The sequence below is a fragment of the Pristiophorus japonicus genome, chromosome 18 (genome assembly GCF_044704955.1).
Source record: "Pristiophorus japonicus isolate sPriJap1 chromosome 18, sPriJap1.hap1, whole genome shotgun sequence".
NCBI classification, from domain to species: domain Eukaryota; kingdom Metazoa; phylum Chordata; class Chondrichthyes; family Pristiophoridae; genus Pristiophorus; species Pristiophorus japonicus.
In genome coordinates, this window is record NC_091994.1 from 78830199 (window position 1) to 78848845 (window position 18647).

Below are 18647 nucleotides of genomic sequence, written 5' to 3' on the forward strand. Positions count from 1 at the left end.
ACGGACTATCTTAGAAATCGCAATTCTCCACATTTTTTTTTTCTGCAGTTCTAGTCGGGTAGAACAGTTCCACTTTGGAACAGAATTTTTTCTTCAAAAGGGGGCGTGTCTGGCCACTGACGCCTGATTTCAAAGTTTCCAGAGTGAAAACGTACTCCAAACTAACTTAGAATGGAGCAAGTGAAGATTTTTGTAGAACTGAAAAAACCTGTTCTACACATTAAAAAATCAGGCGCAGGTTACAAATTAGGCGCCCAGAACGGGGTGGGGGGGGGGGGGGGGAAGGGAAGTCATTAAATTCTACAATAAATCCTTATTTATACTTATACAAATATTGTACAAATAAATCCAACCTGAATAAACATTTATAAGCAAAGAAAAGATTAAATAAACCATCTTCCTACCTGTGTGAAAGTGCTTCAGCCAGGAAGAATGCTGCAGCAAGCCTCACAAAACGAGGCAGCCGTTCCCGAACGCGGGGGTGGGGGGGGGAAGAGATGGAGGAAGGAAGCCGTTCCAGACGGTGGGAGGGAGGGAACCGACCGCACCAGAGGGGGGGGAGCGGTTCCAGACGGCGGGCGGGAGGGTACCGACCGACCGAACGCTGGGGTGGGGGGGGGGAGGGAGGGAGGAAGGAAGCCATTCCAGACGGTGGGAGGGAGGGAACTGACCGCGCGGGGGGGGAGCCGCTCCAGACGGCCGGTGGGGAGGGAACCGACCGATCAAACGCGGGGGGGTGGGAGGAAGGAGCCGTTCAAGACGGCGGGGAGGGACCCAATCGACCGACCAAACGCGGGGGGGTGGGGGGGGGGGGAGCCGTTCCAGACAGCAGGCGAGCGACCGAACGCAGGGGAGGGGGCCGTTCTGGGTGGGCGAGCGGTGGGACAGGGGAAGTGCGGGCCTGACCGACTGACCGAATGCACCGGGGGGGGGGTTGGGGGAGGAAGAAAGCCATTCCAGACGGCGGGAGGGAAGGAGACAGAAGGTTGCAGGAAGCCTCAGAAATTGAGGAGCTATTTCCCGACGGCAAAAGGGGGAGGTCGTCGGGAAACGGCTGCCTCAACTTTCTGAGGCTTCCTGCAGCCTTCTCAGTGCTGATGTGCTGATGGCAATGTGCTTTTATTAAAAAATGTTCAAAAACTAAACAGCGACAAAGAACTACAAAAATGGCCGAGTGCCAATGTTTCCATCACACTGCGCGTGCGCGAATGCTCCAACGCGCACGCGCAGCGTTACCGGCAGGAAAAAAAATAATTTAAATAGTACCCGCCCCCTCCCACTTACAAAATTGGTGCGAGTGTAGGCTCCGCCCCCCTGGGCGCCGCGCCAAACAGACAAGGAGCTGCAGGGCTCTCCAGAATCGCGAGTTTTTTTTCCGGCGCCATTTTAGGCGCGAAAAACGGGCGCCCAGCTCGGAGGGGCGCCCGTTTTTTATCGTGTGGAAACTTGGGCCCATGGAGTGGGGGCCATAAAATGGAAATTAAAAGGACAACACCGGTACTTATAGGGCTGGGTCCACATGAACTAACCACGCTGGTCTGGATAGGCCCAGTAGATCAACCCCTTTTGGGAATGGACGTTCTAATCCAAATAGATTCATCGTTGCATTTCGAGGATGGTCGGGTGACATGGTCAATTAGAACTTTGAAGAAAGAAGAATTGAAGGAAGACCCGATATGGGCTAAAGATAAGAACGATTGTGGCCTACCCCAGATGGAGTCTGCGTCATTTACAGGGACCAAGCCTCCATGCACTAAACAGTATCCCATCAGTCCAACTAGCCATCGCTGGAATCTTACCGGTTATTCAGCAATTGGAGAAACAAGGGGTGCTTATTAAAACGCATAGCTCCTCCAATAGCCCCACGTGGCCGGTACAGAAATCTAATGAGATTTGGCGTTTGACTGTCGATTATAGGAAAGCTAACCAGTGTATTGATCAAAAAGCTCCTTTGGTCGCAGATCCCTCCACTATTTTTAATGCCCTCAAACCGTAACATAAATATTTCTCGGTTATAGATATGGCCAACGGATTTTGGTCGGTGCCTCTGGCACCGGAGGTTCGACAGTGGTTTGCTTTCACGGTCCAAGGACAACAGTATACTTGGACCCGGTTACCGCAGGGTTTCCACAACAGCCCTACGGTATTCCACATGGCTTTACAAAGCCATTTGCGAGAATTACCTCCCCTGTCATCCACAGTCATCCAATATGTAGACGATATCCTGCTAGCTTCAAACACGGATGACCAGCATGAACAAGATTTACGAGCTTTGCTGGACCACCTTCAGCTGAAAGGACATAAAGCCAGCATCGACAAAGCACAAATATCCCAAGAAGAGGTTGTATACCTGGGACAAAAGATTTCACAAGGAAAGAGAGAACTTACCCAGGATAGAACTGCAGCCATTCGGGCTGCTAAAAACCCCACCACTATTCAGGAACTAAGGTCTTTTTTGGGATTGTGTAACTTTAACAGAAATTGGATTGACTCCTTCACACAGCTTGCTCAGCCATTGAATGATATTTTATAGGGGAAACGTGCCTCTAAAGAAGCCATCACCCTCACTAAAGAACAGCAAGAGGCTTTCCTGAGTTTGAAAAAGTCTTTGTGTTCGGCACCGGCTCTGGGAATCCCCGACAGTGGTAAGCCATTTACCCTGTTTGTCCATGAGAAAGAAGGATATATGACAGCTATACTGACACAAGAACATGGGGATCGGCAAAGACCTATTGGCTATTATTCGGCAAAACTGGATGCGGTAGCCCTTGGATGGGGAAGTTGCCTAAGGGCCATGGAAGATACATGTCGAGCGGTAATGACCACTGCGGGTCTAGTCCTCGACCAAAAGCTGATTGTCAAGTGTCCCCACACCGTACATACTTTGCTGTCTATGAATAGAATGGCTCAGGTGACGGCAGCTAGATGGACCCACTGGACAACAGTTTTGGAAGCTCCTAATCTCCATATCGTCCGGGCCAGCCCGGTTAATCCCACAACTATGCTCCCGATGTCAGAATCGAGGGAGCAAGAGGGGGGAGAATGTGAAGAGCATGACTGTGTGGAGATTTTAAAAGAAACAGAAGAAGCAGCCTTAGCACCAGAGGAGCCTCTGCACAACCCAGACCTCATCCCGTTTACAGATGGTTCCTCCTTTGTTGACAATGGTACCAGAAAAGCAGGATGGGCAGTTACAACCTTATATGAGGTAGTGGCAAAAGGATGTTTACCCTCAGGAACGTCAGCACAACAGGCCGAGTTACGGGCCGTGTCAGAAGCACGTCAAATAGCAGAAAGACAGACAGCTAATGTCTACATAGATTCGCGATATGCTTTTGGAGTCGCTCACGACTTTGGTCTGTTATGGTGGAAAAGAGGATTCCTCACTGCTGCTGGTATACCTATCCGAAATGGAAAAGAAGTCCAAGACTTACGAGAGGCCATACAATTACCTCAGGAAGTGTCCATCCTGAAGTGTAAGGCCCATACCAAGGAAAATACCACAGATGCACAGGGAAATGCCCCAGCCGACCAGGCAGCTAAAGATGCCGCCTCACAGGGCGTTCCTCCAGAAGAACCAACACAGATGTGCAGATTGAAAGCACTCAGGACTCTGACACGAGACCTTCAAACAATGCAAGGCGAGTGCTCCAGAGAGGAAAAATGGACATGGATTGAGGCAGGAATTAAGCTATGCGAAGATGGTGTCTGGAGACAAAGAGTTACCGACAAGCCAGTCGCGCCACAAGCGCTTATGCCTTTTTTAGCCTAACAGATCCACTCGTGGGGACACTTGGCCTCACAACAGATGACGGCACGGTTCCAGAAAAGCTGGTGGGGTCGGGGATTTAAAAAACATGCCCAGCTGGTAACATAATTCTGGACCCATCACGGTAATGCCCCAACTGAGGCCCTCTGCCCCTGTCGGACCATTCCAGCATCTGCAGGTTGATTATATATCTCTTCCTTCATGACAAGGATACACTAACATTCTTGTCATGGTCGACAGATTCTCTAGATGGGTAGAAGCTGTCCCAACTAAAAGAGCCACAGCCAATCACACTGCAAAGGTCTTGTGTAAGGATTACATTCCCCGATGGGGAGTCCCGAGTAGCATTGACTCAGATCAGGGAACACACTTCACAGGTGCTGTCTGCCAAGAAGTCTGTAGGTTACTGAACATTACGTGGGATTTACACTATCCTTATCATCCACAATCATCAGGATAAGTAGAACGAATGAATCGAACTCTGAAACAATGGCTTGCCAAATATCACCAAGAAGGAACACCATAGCCCCAGGCACTACCAATAGTGCTATGTAGCATTAGGGCAACCCCGAACAGAACTACAGGTCTAAGCCCATTTGAAATTATAACAGGAAGACCCATGTCGCTGCCAGGAACTATCGATTTACGGAAAGCTGATGTTCACTTAATGAGTGACACTTTGTTATCATACTGTCAGAACTTAACCAATGCTATTAGTTCTGTTTCCCGACAGGTATGGGCAGCTTGGGGTAATCCACCCAAAGGAGGACACGACATCATCCCGGGAGTCTGGGTGTATATGAAAAAGTTGCATAAAGAAGCTTTGGGTGCCAAGTGGGAGGGACCTCATCAAGTGTTATTGACCACCCAGGCAGCTGTTAAAGTCTAAGGAAAGAAAGCCTGGATCCACGCTTCACACGTTAAACGAGCACCCGTAACTGAAGCTGAAATCTAATAAGGACAATTACTTTTTGCCAAAATGTATAGAAACATAGAAAATAGGTGCGGGAGTAGGCCATTTGGCCCTTCTAGCCTGCACCGCCATTCAATGAGTTCATGGCTGAACATGCAACTTCAGTACCCCATTCCTGTTTTCTCACCATACCCCTTGATTCCCCTAGTAGTAAGGACTTCATCTAACTCCTTTTTGAATATATTCAGTGAACTGGCCTCAACAACTTTCTGTGGTAGAGAATTCCACAGGTTCACCACTCTCTGGGTGAAGAAATTCCTCCTCATCTCGGTCCTAAATGGCTTACCCCTTATCCTTAGACTGTGTCCCCTGGTTCTGGACTTCCCCAACATTGGGAACATTCTTCCTGCATCTAACCTGTCTAACCCCATAGAATTTTAAACGTTTCTATGAGGTCCCCTCTCATTCTTCTGAACTCCAGTGAATACAAGCCCAGTTGATCCAGTCTTTCTTGATAGGTCAGTCCCGCCATCCCGGGAATCAGTCTGGTGAACCTTCGCTGCACTCCCTCAATAGCAAGAATGTCCTTCCTCAGGTTAGGAGACCAAAACTGTACACAATACTCCAGGTGTGGCCTCACCAAGGCCCTGTACAACTGTAGCAACACCTCCCTGCCCCTGTACTCAAATCCCCTCGCTATGAAGGCCAACATGCCATTTGCTTTCTTAACCGCCTGCTGTACCTGCATGCCAACCTTCAATGACTGATGTACCATGACACCCAGGTCTCTTTGCACCTCCCCTTTTCCTAATCTGTCACCATTCAGATAATAGTCTGTTTCTCTGTTTTTACCACCAAAGTGGATAACCTCACATTTATCCACATTATACTTCATCTGCCACGCATTTGCCCACTCACCTAACCTATCCAAGTCGCTCTGCAGCCTCATAGCATCCTCCTCGCAGCTCACACTGCCACCCAACTTAGTGTCATCCGCAAATTTGGAGATACTACATTTAATCCCCTCGTCTAAATCATTAATGTACAGTGTAAACAGCTGGGGCCCCAGCACAGAACCTTGCGGTACCCCACTAGTCACTGCCTGCCATTCTGAAAAGTACCCATTTACTCCTACTCTTTGCTTCCTGTCTGACAACCAGTTCTCAATCCATGTCAGCACACTACCCCCAATCCCATGTGCTTTAACTTTGCACATTAATCTCTTGTGTGGGACCTTGTCGATAGCCTTCTGAAAGTCCAAATATACCACATCAACTGGTTCTCCCTTGTCCACTCTACTGGAAACATCCTCAGAAAATTCCAGAAGATTTGTCAAGCATGATTTCCCTTTCACAAATCCATGCTGACTTGGACCTATCATATCACCTCTTTCCAAATGCACTGCTATGACATCCTTAATAATTGATTCCATCATTTTACCCACTACCGATGTCAGGCTGACCGGTCTATAATTCCCTGTTTTCTCTCTCCCTCCTTTTTTAAAAAGTGGGGTTACATTGGCTACCCTCCACTCCATAGGAACTGATCCAGTCAATGGAATGTTGGAAAATGACTGTCAATGCATCCACTATTTCCAAGGCCACTTCCTTAAGTACTCTGGGATGCAGTCCATCAGGCCCTGGGGGTTTAATCGGCCTTCAATTCCATCAGTTTCCCCAACACAATTTCTCGACTAATAAGGATTTCCCTCAGTTCCTCCTCCTTACTAGACCCTCCGACCCCTTTTATATCCGGAAGGTTGTTTGTGTCCTCCTCAGTGAATACCGAACCAAAGTACTTGTTCAATTGGTCCGCCATTTCTTTGTTCCCCGTTATGACTTCCCCTGATTCTGACTGCAGGGGACCTACAATTGTCTTTACTAACCTTTTTCTCTTTACATATCTATAGAAACTTTTGCAATCCGTCTTAATGTTCCCTGCAAGCTTCTTCTCGTACTCCATTTTCCCTGCCCTAATCAAACCCTTTGTCCTCCTCTGCTGAGTTCTAAATTTCTCCCAGTCCCCAGGTTCGCTGCTATTTCTGGCCAATTTGTATGCCACTTCCTTGGCTTTAATACTATCCCTGATTTCCCTTGATAGCCACGGTTGAGCCACCTTCCCTTTTTTATTTTTACGCCAGACAGGAATGTACAATTGTTGTAGTTCATCCATGCGGTCTCTAAATGTCTGCCATTGCCCATCCACAGTCAACCCCTTAAGTATCATTCGCCAATCTATCCTAGCCAATTCACACCTCATACCTTCAAAGTTACCCTTCTTTAAGTTCTGGACCATGGTCTCTGAATTAACTGTTTCATTCTCCATCCTAATGCAGAATTCCACCATATTATGGTCACTCTTCCCCAAGGGGCCTCGCACAACGAGATTGCCAATTAATCCTCTCTCATTACACAACACCCAGTCTAAGATGGCCTCCCCCCTAGTTGGTTCCTCGACATATTGGTCTAAAAAACTATTCCTTATGCACTCCAGGAAATCCTCCTCCACCGTATTGCTTCCAGTTTGGTTAACCCAATCGATGTGCATATTAAAGTCACCCATTATAACTGCTGCACCTTTATTGCACGCACCCCTAATTTCATGTTTGATGCCCTCCCCAACATCACTACTACTGTTTGGAGGTCTGTACACAACTCCCACTAACGTTTTTTGCCCTTTGGTATTCTGCAGCTCTACCCATATAGATTCCACATCGTCCAAGCTAATGTCCTTCTGAACTATTGCCATAATTTCCTCCTTAACCAGCAATGCTACCCCACCTCCTTTTCCTTTTATTCTACCCCACCTCCTTTTCCTTTTATTCTATCTTTCCTGAATGTTGAATACCCCTGGATGTTGAGTTCCCAGCCCTGATCATCCTGGAGCCACGTCTCCGTAATCCCAATCACATCATATTTGTTAACATCTATTTGCAGTTAATTCATCCACCTTATTGCGGATACTCCTTGCATTAAGACACAAAGCCTTCAGGCTTGTTTTTTTTAACACCCTTTGTCCTTTTAGAATTTTGCTGTACAGTGGCCTTTTTTGTTCTTTGCCTTGGGTTTCTCTGCCCTCCACTTTTCCTCATCTCCTTTCTGTCTTTTGCTTTTGCCTGTATTACTGACTGTAGGTATTCTAGGCATAGGCCTACTTCTTACTAGCCGACCCTCTGCACCAAAGGGAAATAGTAGGGTAGCAAGGGAATTACATGTAAATACCTTTTTATCTATGTCATACATTTATGCCAAATAAGGTAACATTTCTAGTTGTTGGGTGTGTGCGCATATTCCGATTCACTCAAAGGGAGGGATTCCCTTGAGGCCAGTTCCCTTAAATGTCTCGGAAATGGCTGAGCGGATAATTAATCAAAACAAAACAGGCAATGCATTTCAGGATACGGAAAACTGGGCACGTAAATGGAAGTCAGCAGGTTACAATCTGACTACCTTTGAAGGGGGATACCAACCGTGCTAAAATAATTCCAAACGGCCCCCACGGAACCGTCTAAACTGGGCCGATGTGGGAATTCTTAACGTAACGGGGGTTCTGAATAAAACAGATGGAAAAGCCTGGACAGGCCCCGGAGTGTTGCTGACAAAGAAACAGCTAACATTCATTGCCTATAATGGCACCTATTGGGTGTGTGGCCACAAGGCCTACCCTTGGCTGCCCCAGAATTGGACAGGATCCTGCTATTTAGCCTACATTGTGCCTAAAATGTATCATATAAAGTCACTGTCGGAACATTTACATCGTCCTAAGAGAGCTATCACAGAAACAGAAAGGTTCTTTGTCATTCTGTTCCCCAGGTATGGGACCGCCAGACTGGCAAGGGAATCCATTAACATGGCATCCGTTGTGGAACGGGTAGCCAATGATACCTCAGAGGCCCCAGTTAAAATCAATGCAGAAATGGTAGCAATTCACACAGTAGCCCTACAGAATAAATTGGCCCTTGATTACATCCTGGCTGAAAAGGGAGGTACTTGCACCCTACTCAGAACTGAGTGTTGCACATATATCCCAGATAGCTCCAAAGAAATTACCCACTTAGCGGAGCATATCCAAAAGGAGGTAGAAAAACTTAAGCAACCTCCATCATTCACTTTGTGAAGTGGAGCCACACTGAATGGCTAGGTTCAATAGGAACTTCATTGGTGGAAGGTTTAATTCTATTTGTTGTAATTGTTTTACTTTTATATTGTTTGTTTATGTTGATTAAATGTTGTTGTGACCAGGCGGCTGTACCTGCTGTCCCACATGCGAGACACCTTGCAGGTCCCAGCAGACCGTCTGTACATGGCACAGGGGTATGTTATGCTTAAGGGAAGATTGTTTACTGGTTGAATTCATAACTGGTTGAAGTCATAACGGGGAACAAAGAAATGGGAAGTCATAACGGGGAACAAAGAAATGGCGGACCAATTGAACAAGTACTTTGGTTCGGTATTCACTGAGGAGGACACAAACAACCTTCCAGATATAAAAGGGGTCGGAGGGTCTAGTAAGGAGGAGGAACTGAGGGAAATCCTTATTAGTCGGGAAATTGTGTTGGGGAAATTGATGGGATTGAAGGCCGATAAATCCCCAGGGCCTGATGGACTGCATCCCAGAGTACTTAAGGAAGTGGCCTTGGAAATAGCGGATGCATTGACAGTCATTTTCCAACATTCCATTGACTCTGGATCAGTTCCTATGGAATGGAGGGTAGCCAATGTAACCCCACTTTTTAAAAAAGGAGGGAGAGAGAAAACAGGGAATTATAGACCGGTCAGCCTGACCTCAGTAGTGGGTAAAATGATGGAATCAATTATTAAGGATGTCATAGCAGCGCATTTGGAAAGAGGTGACATGATGGGTCCAAGTCAGCATGGATTTGTGAAAGGGAAATCATGCTTGACAAATCTTCTGGAATTTTTTGAGGATGTTTCCAGTAGAGTGGACAAGGGAGAACCAGTTGATGTGGTATATTTGGACTTTCAGAAGGCTTTCAACAAGGTCCCACACAAGAGATTAATGTGCAAAGTTAAAGCACATGGGATTGGGGGTAGTGTGGTGACATGGACTGAGAACTGGTTGTCAGACAGGAAGCAAAGAGTAGGAGTAAATGGGTACTTTTCAGAATGGCAGGCAGTGACTAGTGGGGTACCGCAAGGTTCTGTGCTGGGGCCCCAGCTGTTTACACTGTACATTAATGATTTAGACGAGGGGATTAAATGTAGTATCTCCAAATTTGCGGATGACACTAAGTTAGGTGGCAGTGTGAGCTGCGAGGAGGATGCTATGAGGCTGCAGAGCGACTTGGATAGGTTAGGTGAGTGGGCAAATGCATGGCAGATGAAGTATGATGTGGATAAATGTGAGGTTATTCACTTTGGTGGTAAAAACAGAGAGACAGACTATTATCTGAATGGTGACAGATTAGGAAAAGGGGAGGTGCAACGAGACCTGGGTGTCATGGTACATCAGTCATTGAAGGTTGGCATGCAGGTACAGCAGGCTGTTAAGAAAGCAAATGGCATGTTGGCCTTCATAGCGAGGGGATTTGAGTACAGGGGCAGGGAGGTGTTGCTACAGTTGTACAGGGCCTTAGTGAGGCCACATCTGGAGTATTGTGTACAGTTTTGGTCTCCTAACCTGAGGAAGGACATTCTTGCTATTGAGGGAGTGCAGCGAAGGTTCACCAGACTGATTCCCGGGATGGCGGGACTGACCTATCAAGAAAGACTGGATCAACTGGGCTTGTATTCACTGGAGTTCAGAAGAATGAGAGGGGACCTCATAGAAACGTTTAAAATTCTGATGGGTTCAGACAGGTTAGATGCAGGAAGAATGTTCCCAATGTTGGGGAAGTCCAGAACCAGGGGTCACAGTCTAAGGATAAGGGGTAAGCTATTTAGGACCGAGATGAGGAGAAACTTCTTCACCCAGAGAGTGGTGAACCTGTGGAATTCTCTACCACAGAAAGTTGTTGAGGCCAATTCACTAAATATATTCAAAAAGGAGTTAGATGAAGTCCTTACTACTAGGGGGATCAAGGGGTATGGCGAGAAAGCAGGAATGGGCTACTGAAGTTGCATGTTCAGCCATGAACTCATTGAATGGCGGTGCAGGCTAGAAGGGCCGAATGGCCTACTCCTGCACCTATTTTCTATGTTTCTATGAATTAAGATATTGATTTGGATTAAATTGGAATAAGGTTAATTAACCTACTAAAACCAGACTTCCATTGTGGCCACGATGGAACTCGGGTTGGTGTAAATTTGTGTGGAAGCTACTAGTCCGGACGTGTGGCGAAACACATCAACAAATTTTCGAAGGAAACTCTATTAACATGTATGAAATTATTTTGTAGAATGTTTAACCAGTGATACCTGATGTTTTATGATTCAGTTTGTGAAAGAATCAAAGGGGGGATTGATAGAGAATTCAAACAGGCTGCATTTAGACAGGCTGTGACAATTCACAGACACCAAGTCAGAGATGCTACGTGAGTGGGTGCATGTTGCATTAAGTCATCAATCAACTTGACATTTTAGGACCTTTGGGTAGCGAGCCAATTAAAAGGTTAAAAGACTATTAATTGAGCCAATAAGGTCAAAGAAGGCGAGTTCTTTTCTGTAAATTGATCCAGGTATAAGTGCAGCCATTTTGACCATGTAGTCTCAGAAGGACAAAGACTTGGCTTTAAGCCAAGAGCTTGTTGCTGTCTGCCAAAATAAAGTGACATTAAAACTACAATCGGAGTTCGTATTTCATTGGAAATTAAGAGATCTAACAATTGCAATGTTTGGCATAGCTTAAGATGTACATACACAATCACAGATATTTTAGCGTGAAGCACAACTATTAGTGCTCCAAAGTCAATTCCACATGTGTAAATCTAAATCTTTAAATCTAAACTCACGCTAAAAAGATGATTTCACTTTATCGCGACTTGACTTGCAGATTTTCGGAAGAGTGTGTGTATGAAATCTCTTACCGTAGCCTCCAGTCAGCCAGCTGGTATCGTTTATCAGCCTGCACATCACAGTAATGTCTCAACAGGTAATCCAGAGAATGTCGGCCCAGGTTGAGAGTGCGTGCGGCTTGATGTGTGTCAAACATGTTGACGACATACAGTCCAAGATCTCTCTGTAACCATTCGATATCAGAGTCTGCACCATGGAAAACCTACACAAATAAAGGGGTAAACACTTAAACAAGTAGCCTAATCAGTCATACAGCGGAGTGCCTCCTGACCTATCTGCAGTTTGCCTACAAAATACTTTGGGAGGGAATTTCTGGCTGACAAGAAAGTGGTAAGAGTGCAAGATGATTTTACATTGATGTTTCCAGTGACATTACCATCACAAGTAATTTTGCCTGGCAGCTTTACCATCAACGCATCTTTGACAATCAAGCAATGCAAGGAATAACTATTAACCTTTCTGTCCAGTTTTTAAAATGTTCCATTAAAGATTAAGCTATGATGACCTAAACGGGGGGGGGGGGGGAATGTGGTTAGAAGCAGTATCTGGAGCCTGATAACTAAGTAGATATCATCGTTACCTTGGTGCTTCAGCAGTCACAGTTTTATCGACAGTGCGTATTAATTCAGTTCCCTAATATGATACATCTCAGTAGCCCAGTCCACTAATAAGATCATTAGCAAATCGACAGGACAGACATCAAAGTGGTTTCAGCATTTACAATCTACTCCTGATAATCCAGTCATTGCTGCATCAAAAAAACTGAATTAAGCAAACTAAATGACACAGCAAGTGGGAATTTCTTACAAATAATGAATTACCGGAAATTTTGAATGAAGCGACCTTAAATTAAGAGTAGACGACTACACAGAACCATCAGTAAAATATCTGCACCCACAAGCTGTCAGAACAAGAGTGATTTTGTTTCTTTTGGACACCATACACTCCCATCTGTTCATTATCATGCTTTCCCTTGAATACTCCTTTTAAACTCTCTTTCCCCACTCACTGCAGGCTGCTGGGCATGACATCAGCAGTAACCTCACTCCATTGTCTCTCGCTCAATCTCATTGATAATTTGGCCTGAAATCTACTAAAGAGCGACTAAATTCAATGCGGTTAAAATGTATTAACCACACCATGTGCAAATAATATACAGGCCAGAAACCATATGTGCAAAATAAACCACTATGCATGACTATGTCAAGTCCCATACCACTGGGTGGTTTATGATGTACAGACCACCCATTTCTGACATGCAAGAACACAACAGGCCATACGGTCCCTCGAGCCTGCTCCGCCATTCAATGCGATCATGGCTGATCTCGACTTCGACTCCACTTTCCTGCCCGATCCCCATATCCCTCGATTCCCATGGAGTACAAAAATCTATCTATCTCAGCCTTGAATGTGTTCAAAGACTCGGCATCTACAGCCATCTGGGGTAGAGAATTCCAAAGATTCACTACCCTCTGAGTGAAGAAATTTCTCACCTCAGTCTTAAATGGCCTATCCCTTATCCTGAGTTCTAGACTCTCCAGCCATGGTAAACAACCTCTCAACATCTACCCTGTCAATCCCCCTCAGAATCTTGTATGTTTCAATGAGATCACCTCTTATTCTTCTAAACTCCAGAGAGTATAGTCCCATTCTACCCATTCTCTCCTCATAGGACAACCCTCTCATCCCAGGAATCAATCTAGTGAAACTTCGTTGCACCACTTCTAAGACAAGTATATCCTTTCTTAGATAAGTAGACCTCTGCACAGTATTCCAGGTGTCGTCTCACCAAAGCCCTATACAATTTTAGCAAGACTCCCTTACTCTTGTACTCCAACCCGCTTGTAATAAAAGCTAACATTTCATTTGCCTTCCTAATTGCTTGCTGTACCTGCATGCTAACTTTCAGTGTTTCCTGTACGAGGACACCTAAATCTCTCTGAACACTAACTTAATAGTTTCTCACCATTTTTTTTAATATTCTATTTTTCTATTTTTCCTACGGAAGTGAATAACCTCATACTCCCTTGTATCCTCTATAAAATAGTCTGGTTTATAAAAGAGATTTGTTATTGTTCGTAAATCACTAATACTGACGTTTACAACAAACATGCCTCTATTAACAGGCTAATTGCTGCCTGGAGCTGTTGTACCAAGCAACCAGTTAATTGTCTTATGACTATCAGTGTCTTATGACTATCATATACCATATGCATCTGTTAATAATCATGACAAAATATACAGAGTCCCCGTGCCAGACTGTACAAAGCTTTGTGCAGAGTAACGACTGCAGGGGGAGCGGTTGACTGTAGTCGCTTTGATTGTAAATTGGAAGCCTTACAATGCTGTCACTGTTTTTACAAACATTCAACAGACATTTTGAAGGATCGCCTGAATACCTAACCTATGATTTCTAAACCTGCCGAGGAAAACTATTGTCACTCAGTGTTCAACAAAAAAAAACCTAACATTTTCCAGCTGAGTGGCCAAAATGAAGAGTGGGTTTAAAAATGTGCCTGCTCTATGATTTAAAATGGAAAATGGTGGAAATATGGAGCTGCCTGGCCAGGGAGCAAAGGACGGTATGTTACCAGCATCTGAGATGGCACTGCCAGGAACTGTCCCTTGAAAGAGCTGGCCGAAACAAAAGGGCAGAACAAATGGGGGCCAAGAGTTCAAAATGTGCTATCTACTTTTGCAATAAAACAAGAGCAAGTGAGTTTAATATCTCACTAATAGATTACAAAATGCTCTAAAGAGATAAAGTGTTGTATTCTACAAAACAGTCACCTCAGTCAGGCATTTGAAAAAATCCACTGAAAACACACAGGGGCAAGCCACAGTTTGTGTGTAATAGAATCTTTAATTAAATAATCTTATTAAAAGCATTTCTTCCCACTGGACAATGTGTGATGTTTGGTGATTCAAGCAGGATCTGCAACATATTATCAGTCCTTATGGGAACAGTTCTAGTGCTGCCGCTGCAACCTGTCTGGATTCTACTTTTTTGGAATGCAGTTCAATTTAGATATATAATGTACAACAAGGAGAACTTGCATTTACTTATCGCCTTTTGGGTCACCCTGTGGTCATGAAAGATGCTATATAAATGTAAGCCTGTCTGTCTTTATCAGAGAAAAACATCCCAAGAGACTTCAGAGGTGTAAGAGCAACGGAGATTCCTTCAAACATGGACAATGCAAAGGGTTGACAAAATCAAACTATTCATGACTGTCATGACAGCCTTTGGGAGGATTTGAGTTCAAGCAATGAGTGTTCTGAACCTGTTGCTGGTTCATTATAGCTATTGACCTGAACAGAACGCCACTAAAGCAAGCATGCCCCTGTTGTTTCTTCCCCTTTTGTGTCTCCCCACTTTGAGAACACGATTTCTGTTTTACGCTACCAGATTCCTGCTAGTCTTCAGAAATGGAGGAATGACAGCAATCTTACAGTCAGTTTTTTGAGAAACTGCAGCCGAATCTTCCACGGTCCTTACAGAGGGCGCAGTGGACACCACACAGGAAGCAGCAGAGAAAAGTGAGGGGAGATGACCAAAAGCACGGTCAACGAGCTTTTGGAGAAGTAATGAACGAGTAAAGTCAGAGGTTTAAGGCAACATTTTCAGTGTGCAGGGGCATGGTGGCTGAATGAGGGAGTGTAACTGGACGGAAGATGCATATGTCCAACCAGAACTGAATTTACTGAGCTGACCTTAACAATGGAAGGATCAGTGAAGACTTCATTGAGAATGTACATTTCACTGCGCAGTTCGAGTGCATCGATGACAAAATCCTCTTCCCTTGTTGATAGCTGCATTAAACAGGTTAATCCCAGGAAACTCCGATACGAATGGTGCTGGAAGAAAATCAACCATACATTGCAAACTATAATACGACATAGTAACTGGCTTTACCTCCTACATATACCAAAGCTAAATTAAAGTAGAACAGTTTGGATATATAATACTATCAGTTGGAATGATCCAATTAAACTCACGCGCTCGTGGTCCTTCATTATTACTGTCTTGGACAAGTGTTTTAAATTGCAAATATTTCAAATGCACATAAGGATAACATATGTGACATTAAGACCTGTGCCCATATCTTTGGAGGCATAAAAGTAATAGATATAAGGAATTACATAGAGCTTTAAATCTCGTGGGAGATCCTAGACAGGGAGGGTTGACGGGTTATTCTGCTGAGGGGGCATCCCAGTGGAAAACAATTCTAACCTCACTCAGCATCAATATCTATGCACTGTATAAGCAGAAGGGGATGGTCACTGAATAATTATTCAACTTGGCAACCTGCCAGATTTTTTTCTGCCTCAGTCCAGGGCCACTTAAACCAATAGTACCACTTTTACTGCCATCTAGCTGATATTAAGTTAACTCAGATTAAGTTAACATTGCAGATCTAACCTGCCTGTCTGTGAAGCTCAGTACCACATCAATGGAGCACGAGCAGACCATTCCTTAGCTTAAAAAATGCTTCCTATTGCCCAACAGCAGAGAGTTTCTGTGTAACATTGCAGCAAATACATTTTGGAAGTTTCTAAAGCAAAATGGCTGCATGTTTGTGACTCTTCAATCCCCTTCTTAACCAGATGTTTCGACTTACATATTTTAGACTACTCTCCTAGGGGCGTCTTGGCTTGCTACAGCCTCGAGAGCATCTTCGCTGGCTCTGATAGCTAGCTAAGTTTTGACAGTGTGCCCAGAATAATGAACTCAAAATCTTTCCTTAGCTACAAAATCTACCATTTGCCTCCACAGGAATCTGCAAGCGTCTTCTGACAGCATCAGATAATCACAACACCAGACCTCATGACAGGCTTTAACTGCCCAAATGAATATAATCAACACTAGATGAAAAAATAAATCACAGTAATATAATGTACATATTTACAGTAGATGTTAAGACTATACTAACAAGGAGAATAGTAAATGGTTTGCTAAATTGATAATTAACTTTTATGTAGGTGTATATAATCTTACCCACTAAGGGAGGTGCTTGCATTTTCTAATGGATCTCGGAAGTTCCAGCCTGGCTCGCCAATTTTAACAACTCCAAAGCTGGGCCTTCATGACTCTGAATAATTATCAGCGAAATTCAAAAGGAGCTGCCAGTCATGCACACAACTGAGGGTGTAAGGACACCCTCGAAGCCTCCCTGACAAAGTGCAACATTCCCACCGACACCTGGGAGTCCCTGGCCAAAGACCTCCCCAAGTGGAGGAAGTGCATCTGGGAGGGTGCCGAGCACCTCGAGTCTCATCGCCGAGAGCATGCAGAAATCAAATGCAGGCAGCGGAAAGAGCGTGCGGCAAACCTGCTCCACCCACCCTTTCCCTCAACGACTGTTCAGCCACCTAAGAACTCATTTTTAGAGTGGAAGCAAGTCTTCCTCGATTCCGAGGGACTGCCTAAGATGATGACACAACTGATCAAATCACATTATATTTTTGTTTGAATTGTGTAGCCTGACTCTTCTCTAAAGCTGCCATCTCAGGGGCAAAATCAAACAGCAGTCCTTGTGATATTTTACCGAGCTAGGCTGGGGACAGAATTCTGAATGCAGCTGGTTTTAAACTTATATATTCTGAGCACTGCCAAGCTATAAGTAGATAGAAATGTTTCATTTTTGTGACAATGACACAAAGTTCAATTAGAAACATGGACAACTCTGAAGAAATAATTATTTACTTAAACTGAAATTTGAAATCATGATTATATTTTCACTGTGTTGTCCAAACTCTCATTCAGAATTTAAAGTCGGTAAATAATAAGAGCATCAAAGTCCTGGAGATAATGCTACAGGTTTTGACAATTGCAATAAATGTTCATCGGCTCATTGTTTATTCAGTAAATGGGCTTACCTCCAAATCCACAGCAAATTCTTTACACTTCGAGAGCTTTTCATTCAGTTCCACCAGTTCATCAAAGGTTGTGATTAGCTGAAAGTTAGTCTCGGACAGGGGCTTATACATCTACAGAGGATAAAAGAGCAAACTCGAGTTCAGCATTCAGACCATGTTGAAGCTCTAGGACACTGCACTACAAATTGTTTGCCGTTTCCACTGATTTTTGTATTTACTATTTATTCAGGAAATATTTACAAGAGTATAATATTCCTCTATGTTCTTCCCAGTATCAACAGGCCATGCACCTTTTGTGGCTTAGAGATCAGCATGATGACCTTCTTAGAGCTCCATCCCTAGTCAAGCATCAAGAGTTATGAGAACTATATAAATGATAATGGCATGCTGTTTAAACTTGTGTTTTACATCCACTGCTTCTCAAGTTTTCTCCTCTATTATCTCACCATTGCACAATTAAGAGAGCAATCTGGTGAGCTGCTTCGAGACCCCTGCCTCGGTCTCCCTGTACCAGTTGCTTCAGGTTGACAAGAATATCCTGGGTGGCTTTGTCTGTCAACTTTCCTATCTCTGTAGGAAAGGACCCTCCATGCACTTGCCACTTCTGAAAGCAAGCCCCACTTGCATCAACCCCCTTAAACTACCCTAGAGTGTAAGATGCAGCAGGCATTCAGCGCTCAGCTTCGCCACAAATTGTGATTCCCCCACACTTCCATCACTGACCTGTGGCTCCGGTTTGGCAAGTACAGTCTCTGGTGGCTCGAAGTGATTCAGCTCATACTGATAGGGATGTACAAACCTGCAAAAGAGGATGAACACAAACTGATTAACTCAGAGACCTGATGTTCTGGATGAGCTCCAACAACACTCAAGAAGCTCGACACCATCCAGGACAAAGCAGCCTGTTTGATCAGCACTCCATCTCCCATCTTCAACATTCACTCCCTCGACCACTGGCGCACCGCAGCTGCTGTGTGTACGATCTACAAGATGCACTGCAGCAACTCGCCAAGGCTTCTTAGACATAGAAACATAGAAAATAGGTGCAGGAGTAGGCCATTCGGCCCTTCGAGCCTGCACCACCATTCAATAAGATCATGGCTGATCATTC

At 44.6% G+C, this 18647-nt stretch overlaps 1 protein-coding gene across 1 annotated transcript in view; it reads right to left on the minus strand.

Moving 5' to 3' along the window:
- exosc10 (exosome component 10) overlaps positions 1–18647 on the minus strand; it is a 78730-nt gene that overhangs the window by 44907 nt on the left and 15176 nt on the right. Inside the window, exons 7-10 of the mRNA XM_070860156.1 lie at positions 18260–18335; positions 17537–17647; positions 15371–15514; positions 11668–11858 (exon numbers count right to left, since the gene is read on the minus strand). Of these exons, the coding sequence (XP_070716257.1) occupies positions 11668–11858; positions 15371–15514; positions 17537–17647; positions 18260–18335 (522 nt within the window). The remainder of the gene's footprint in view (positions 1–11667; positions 11859–15370; positions 15515–17536; positions 17648–18259; positions 18336–18647) is intronic.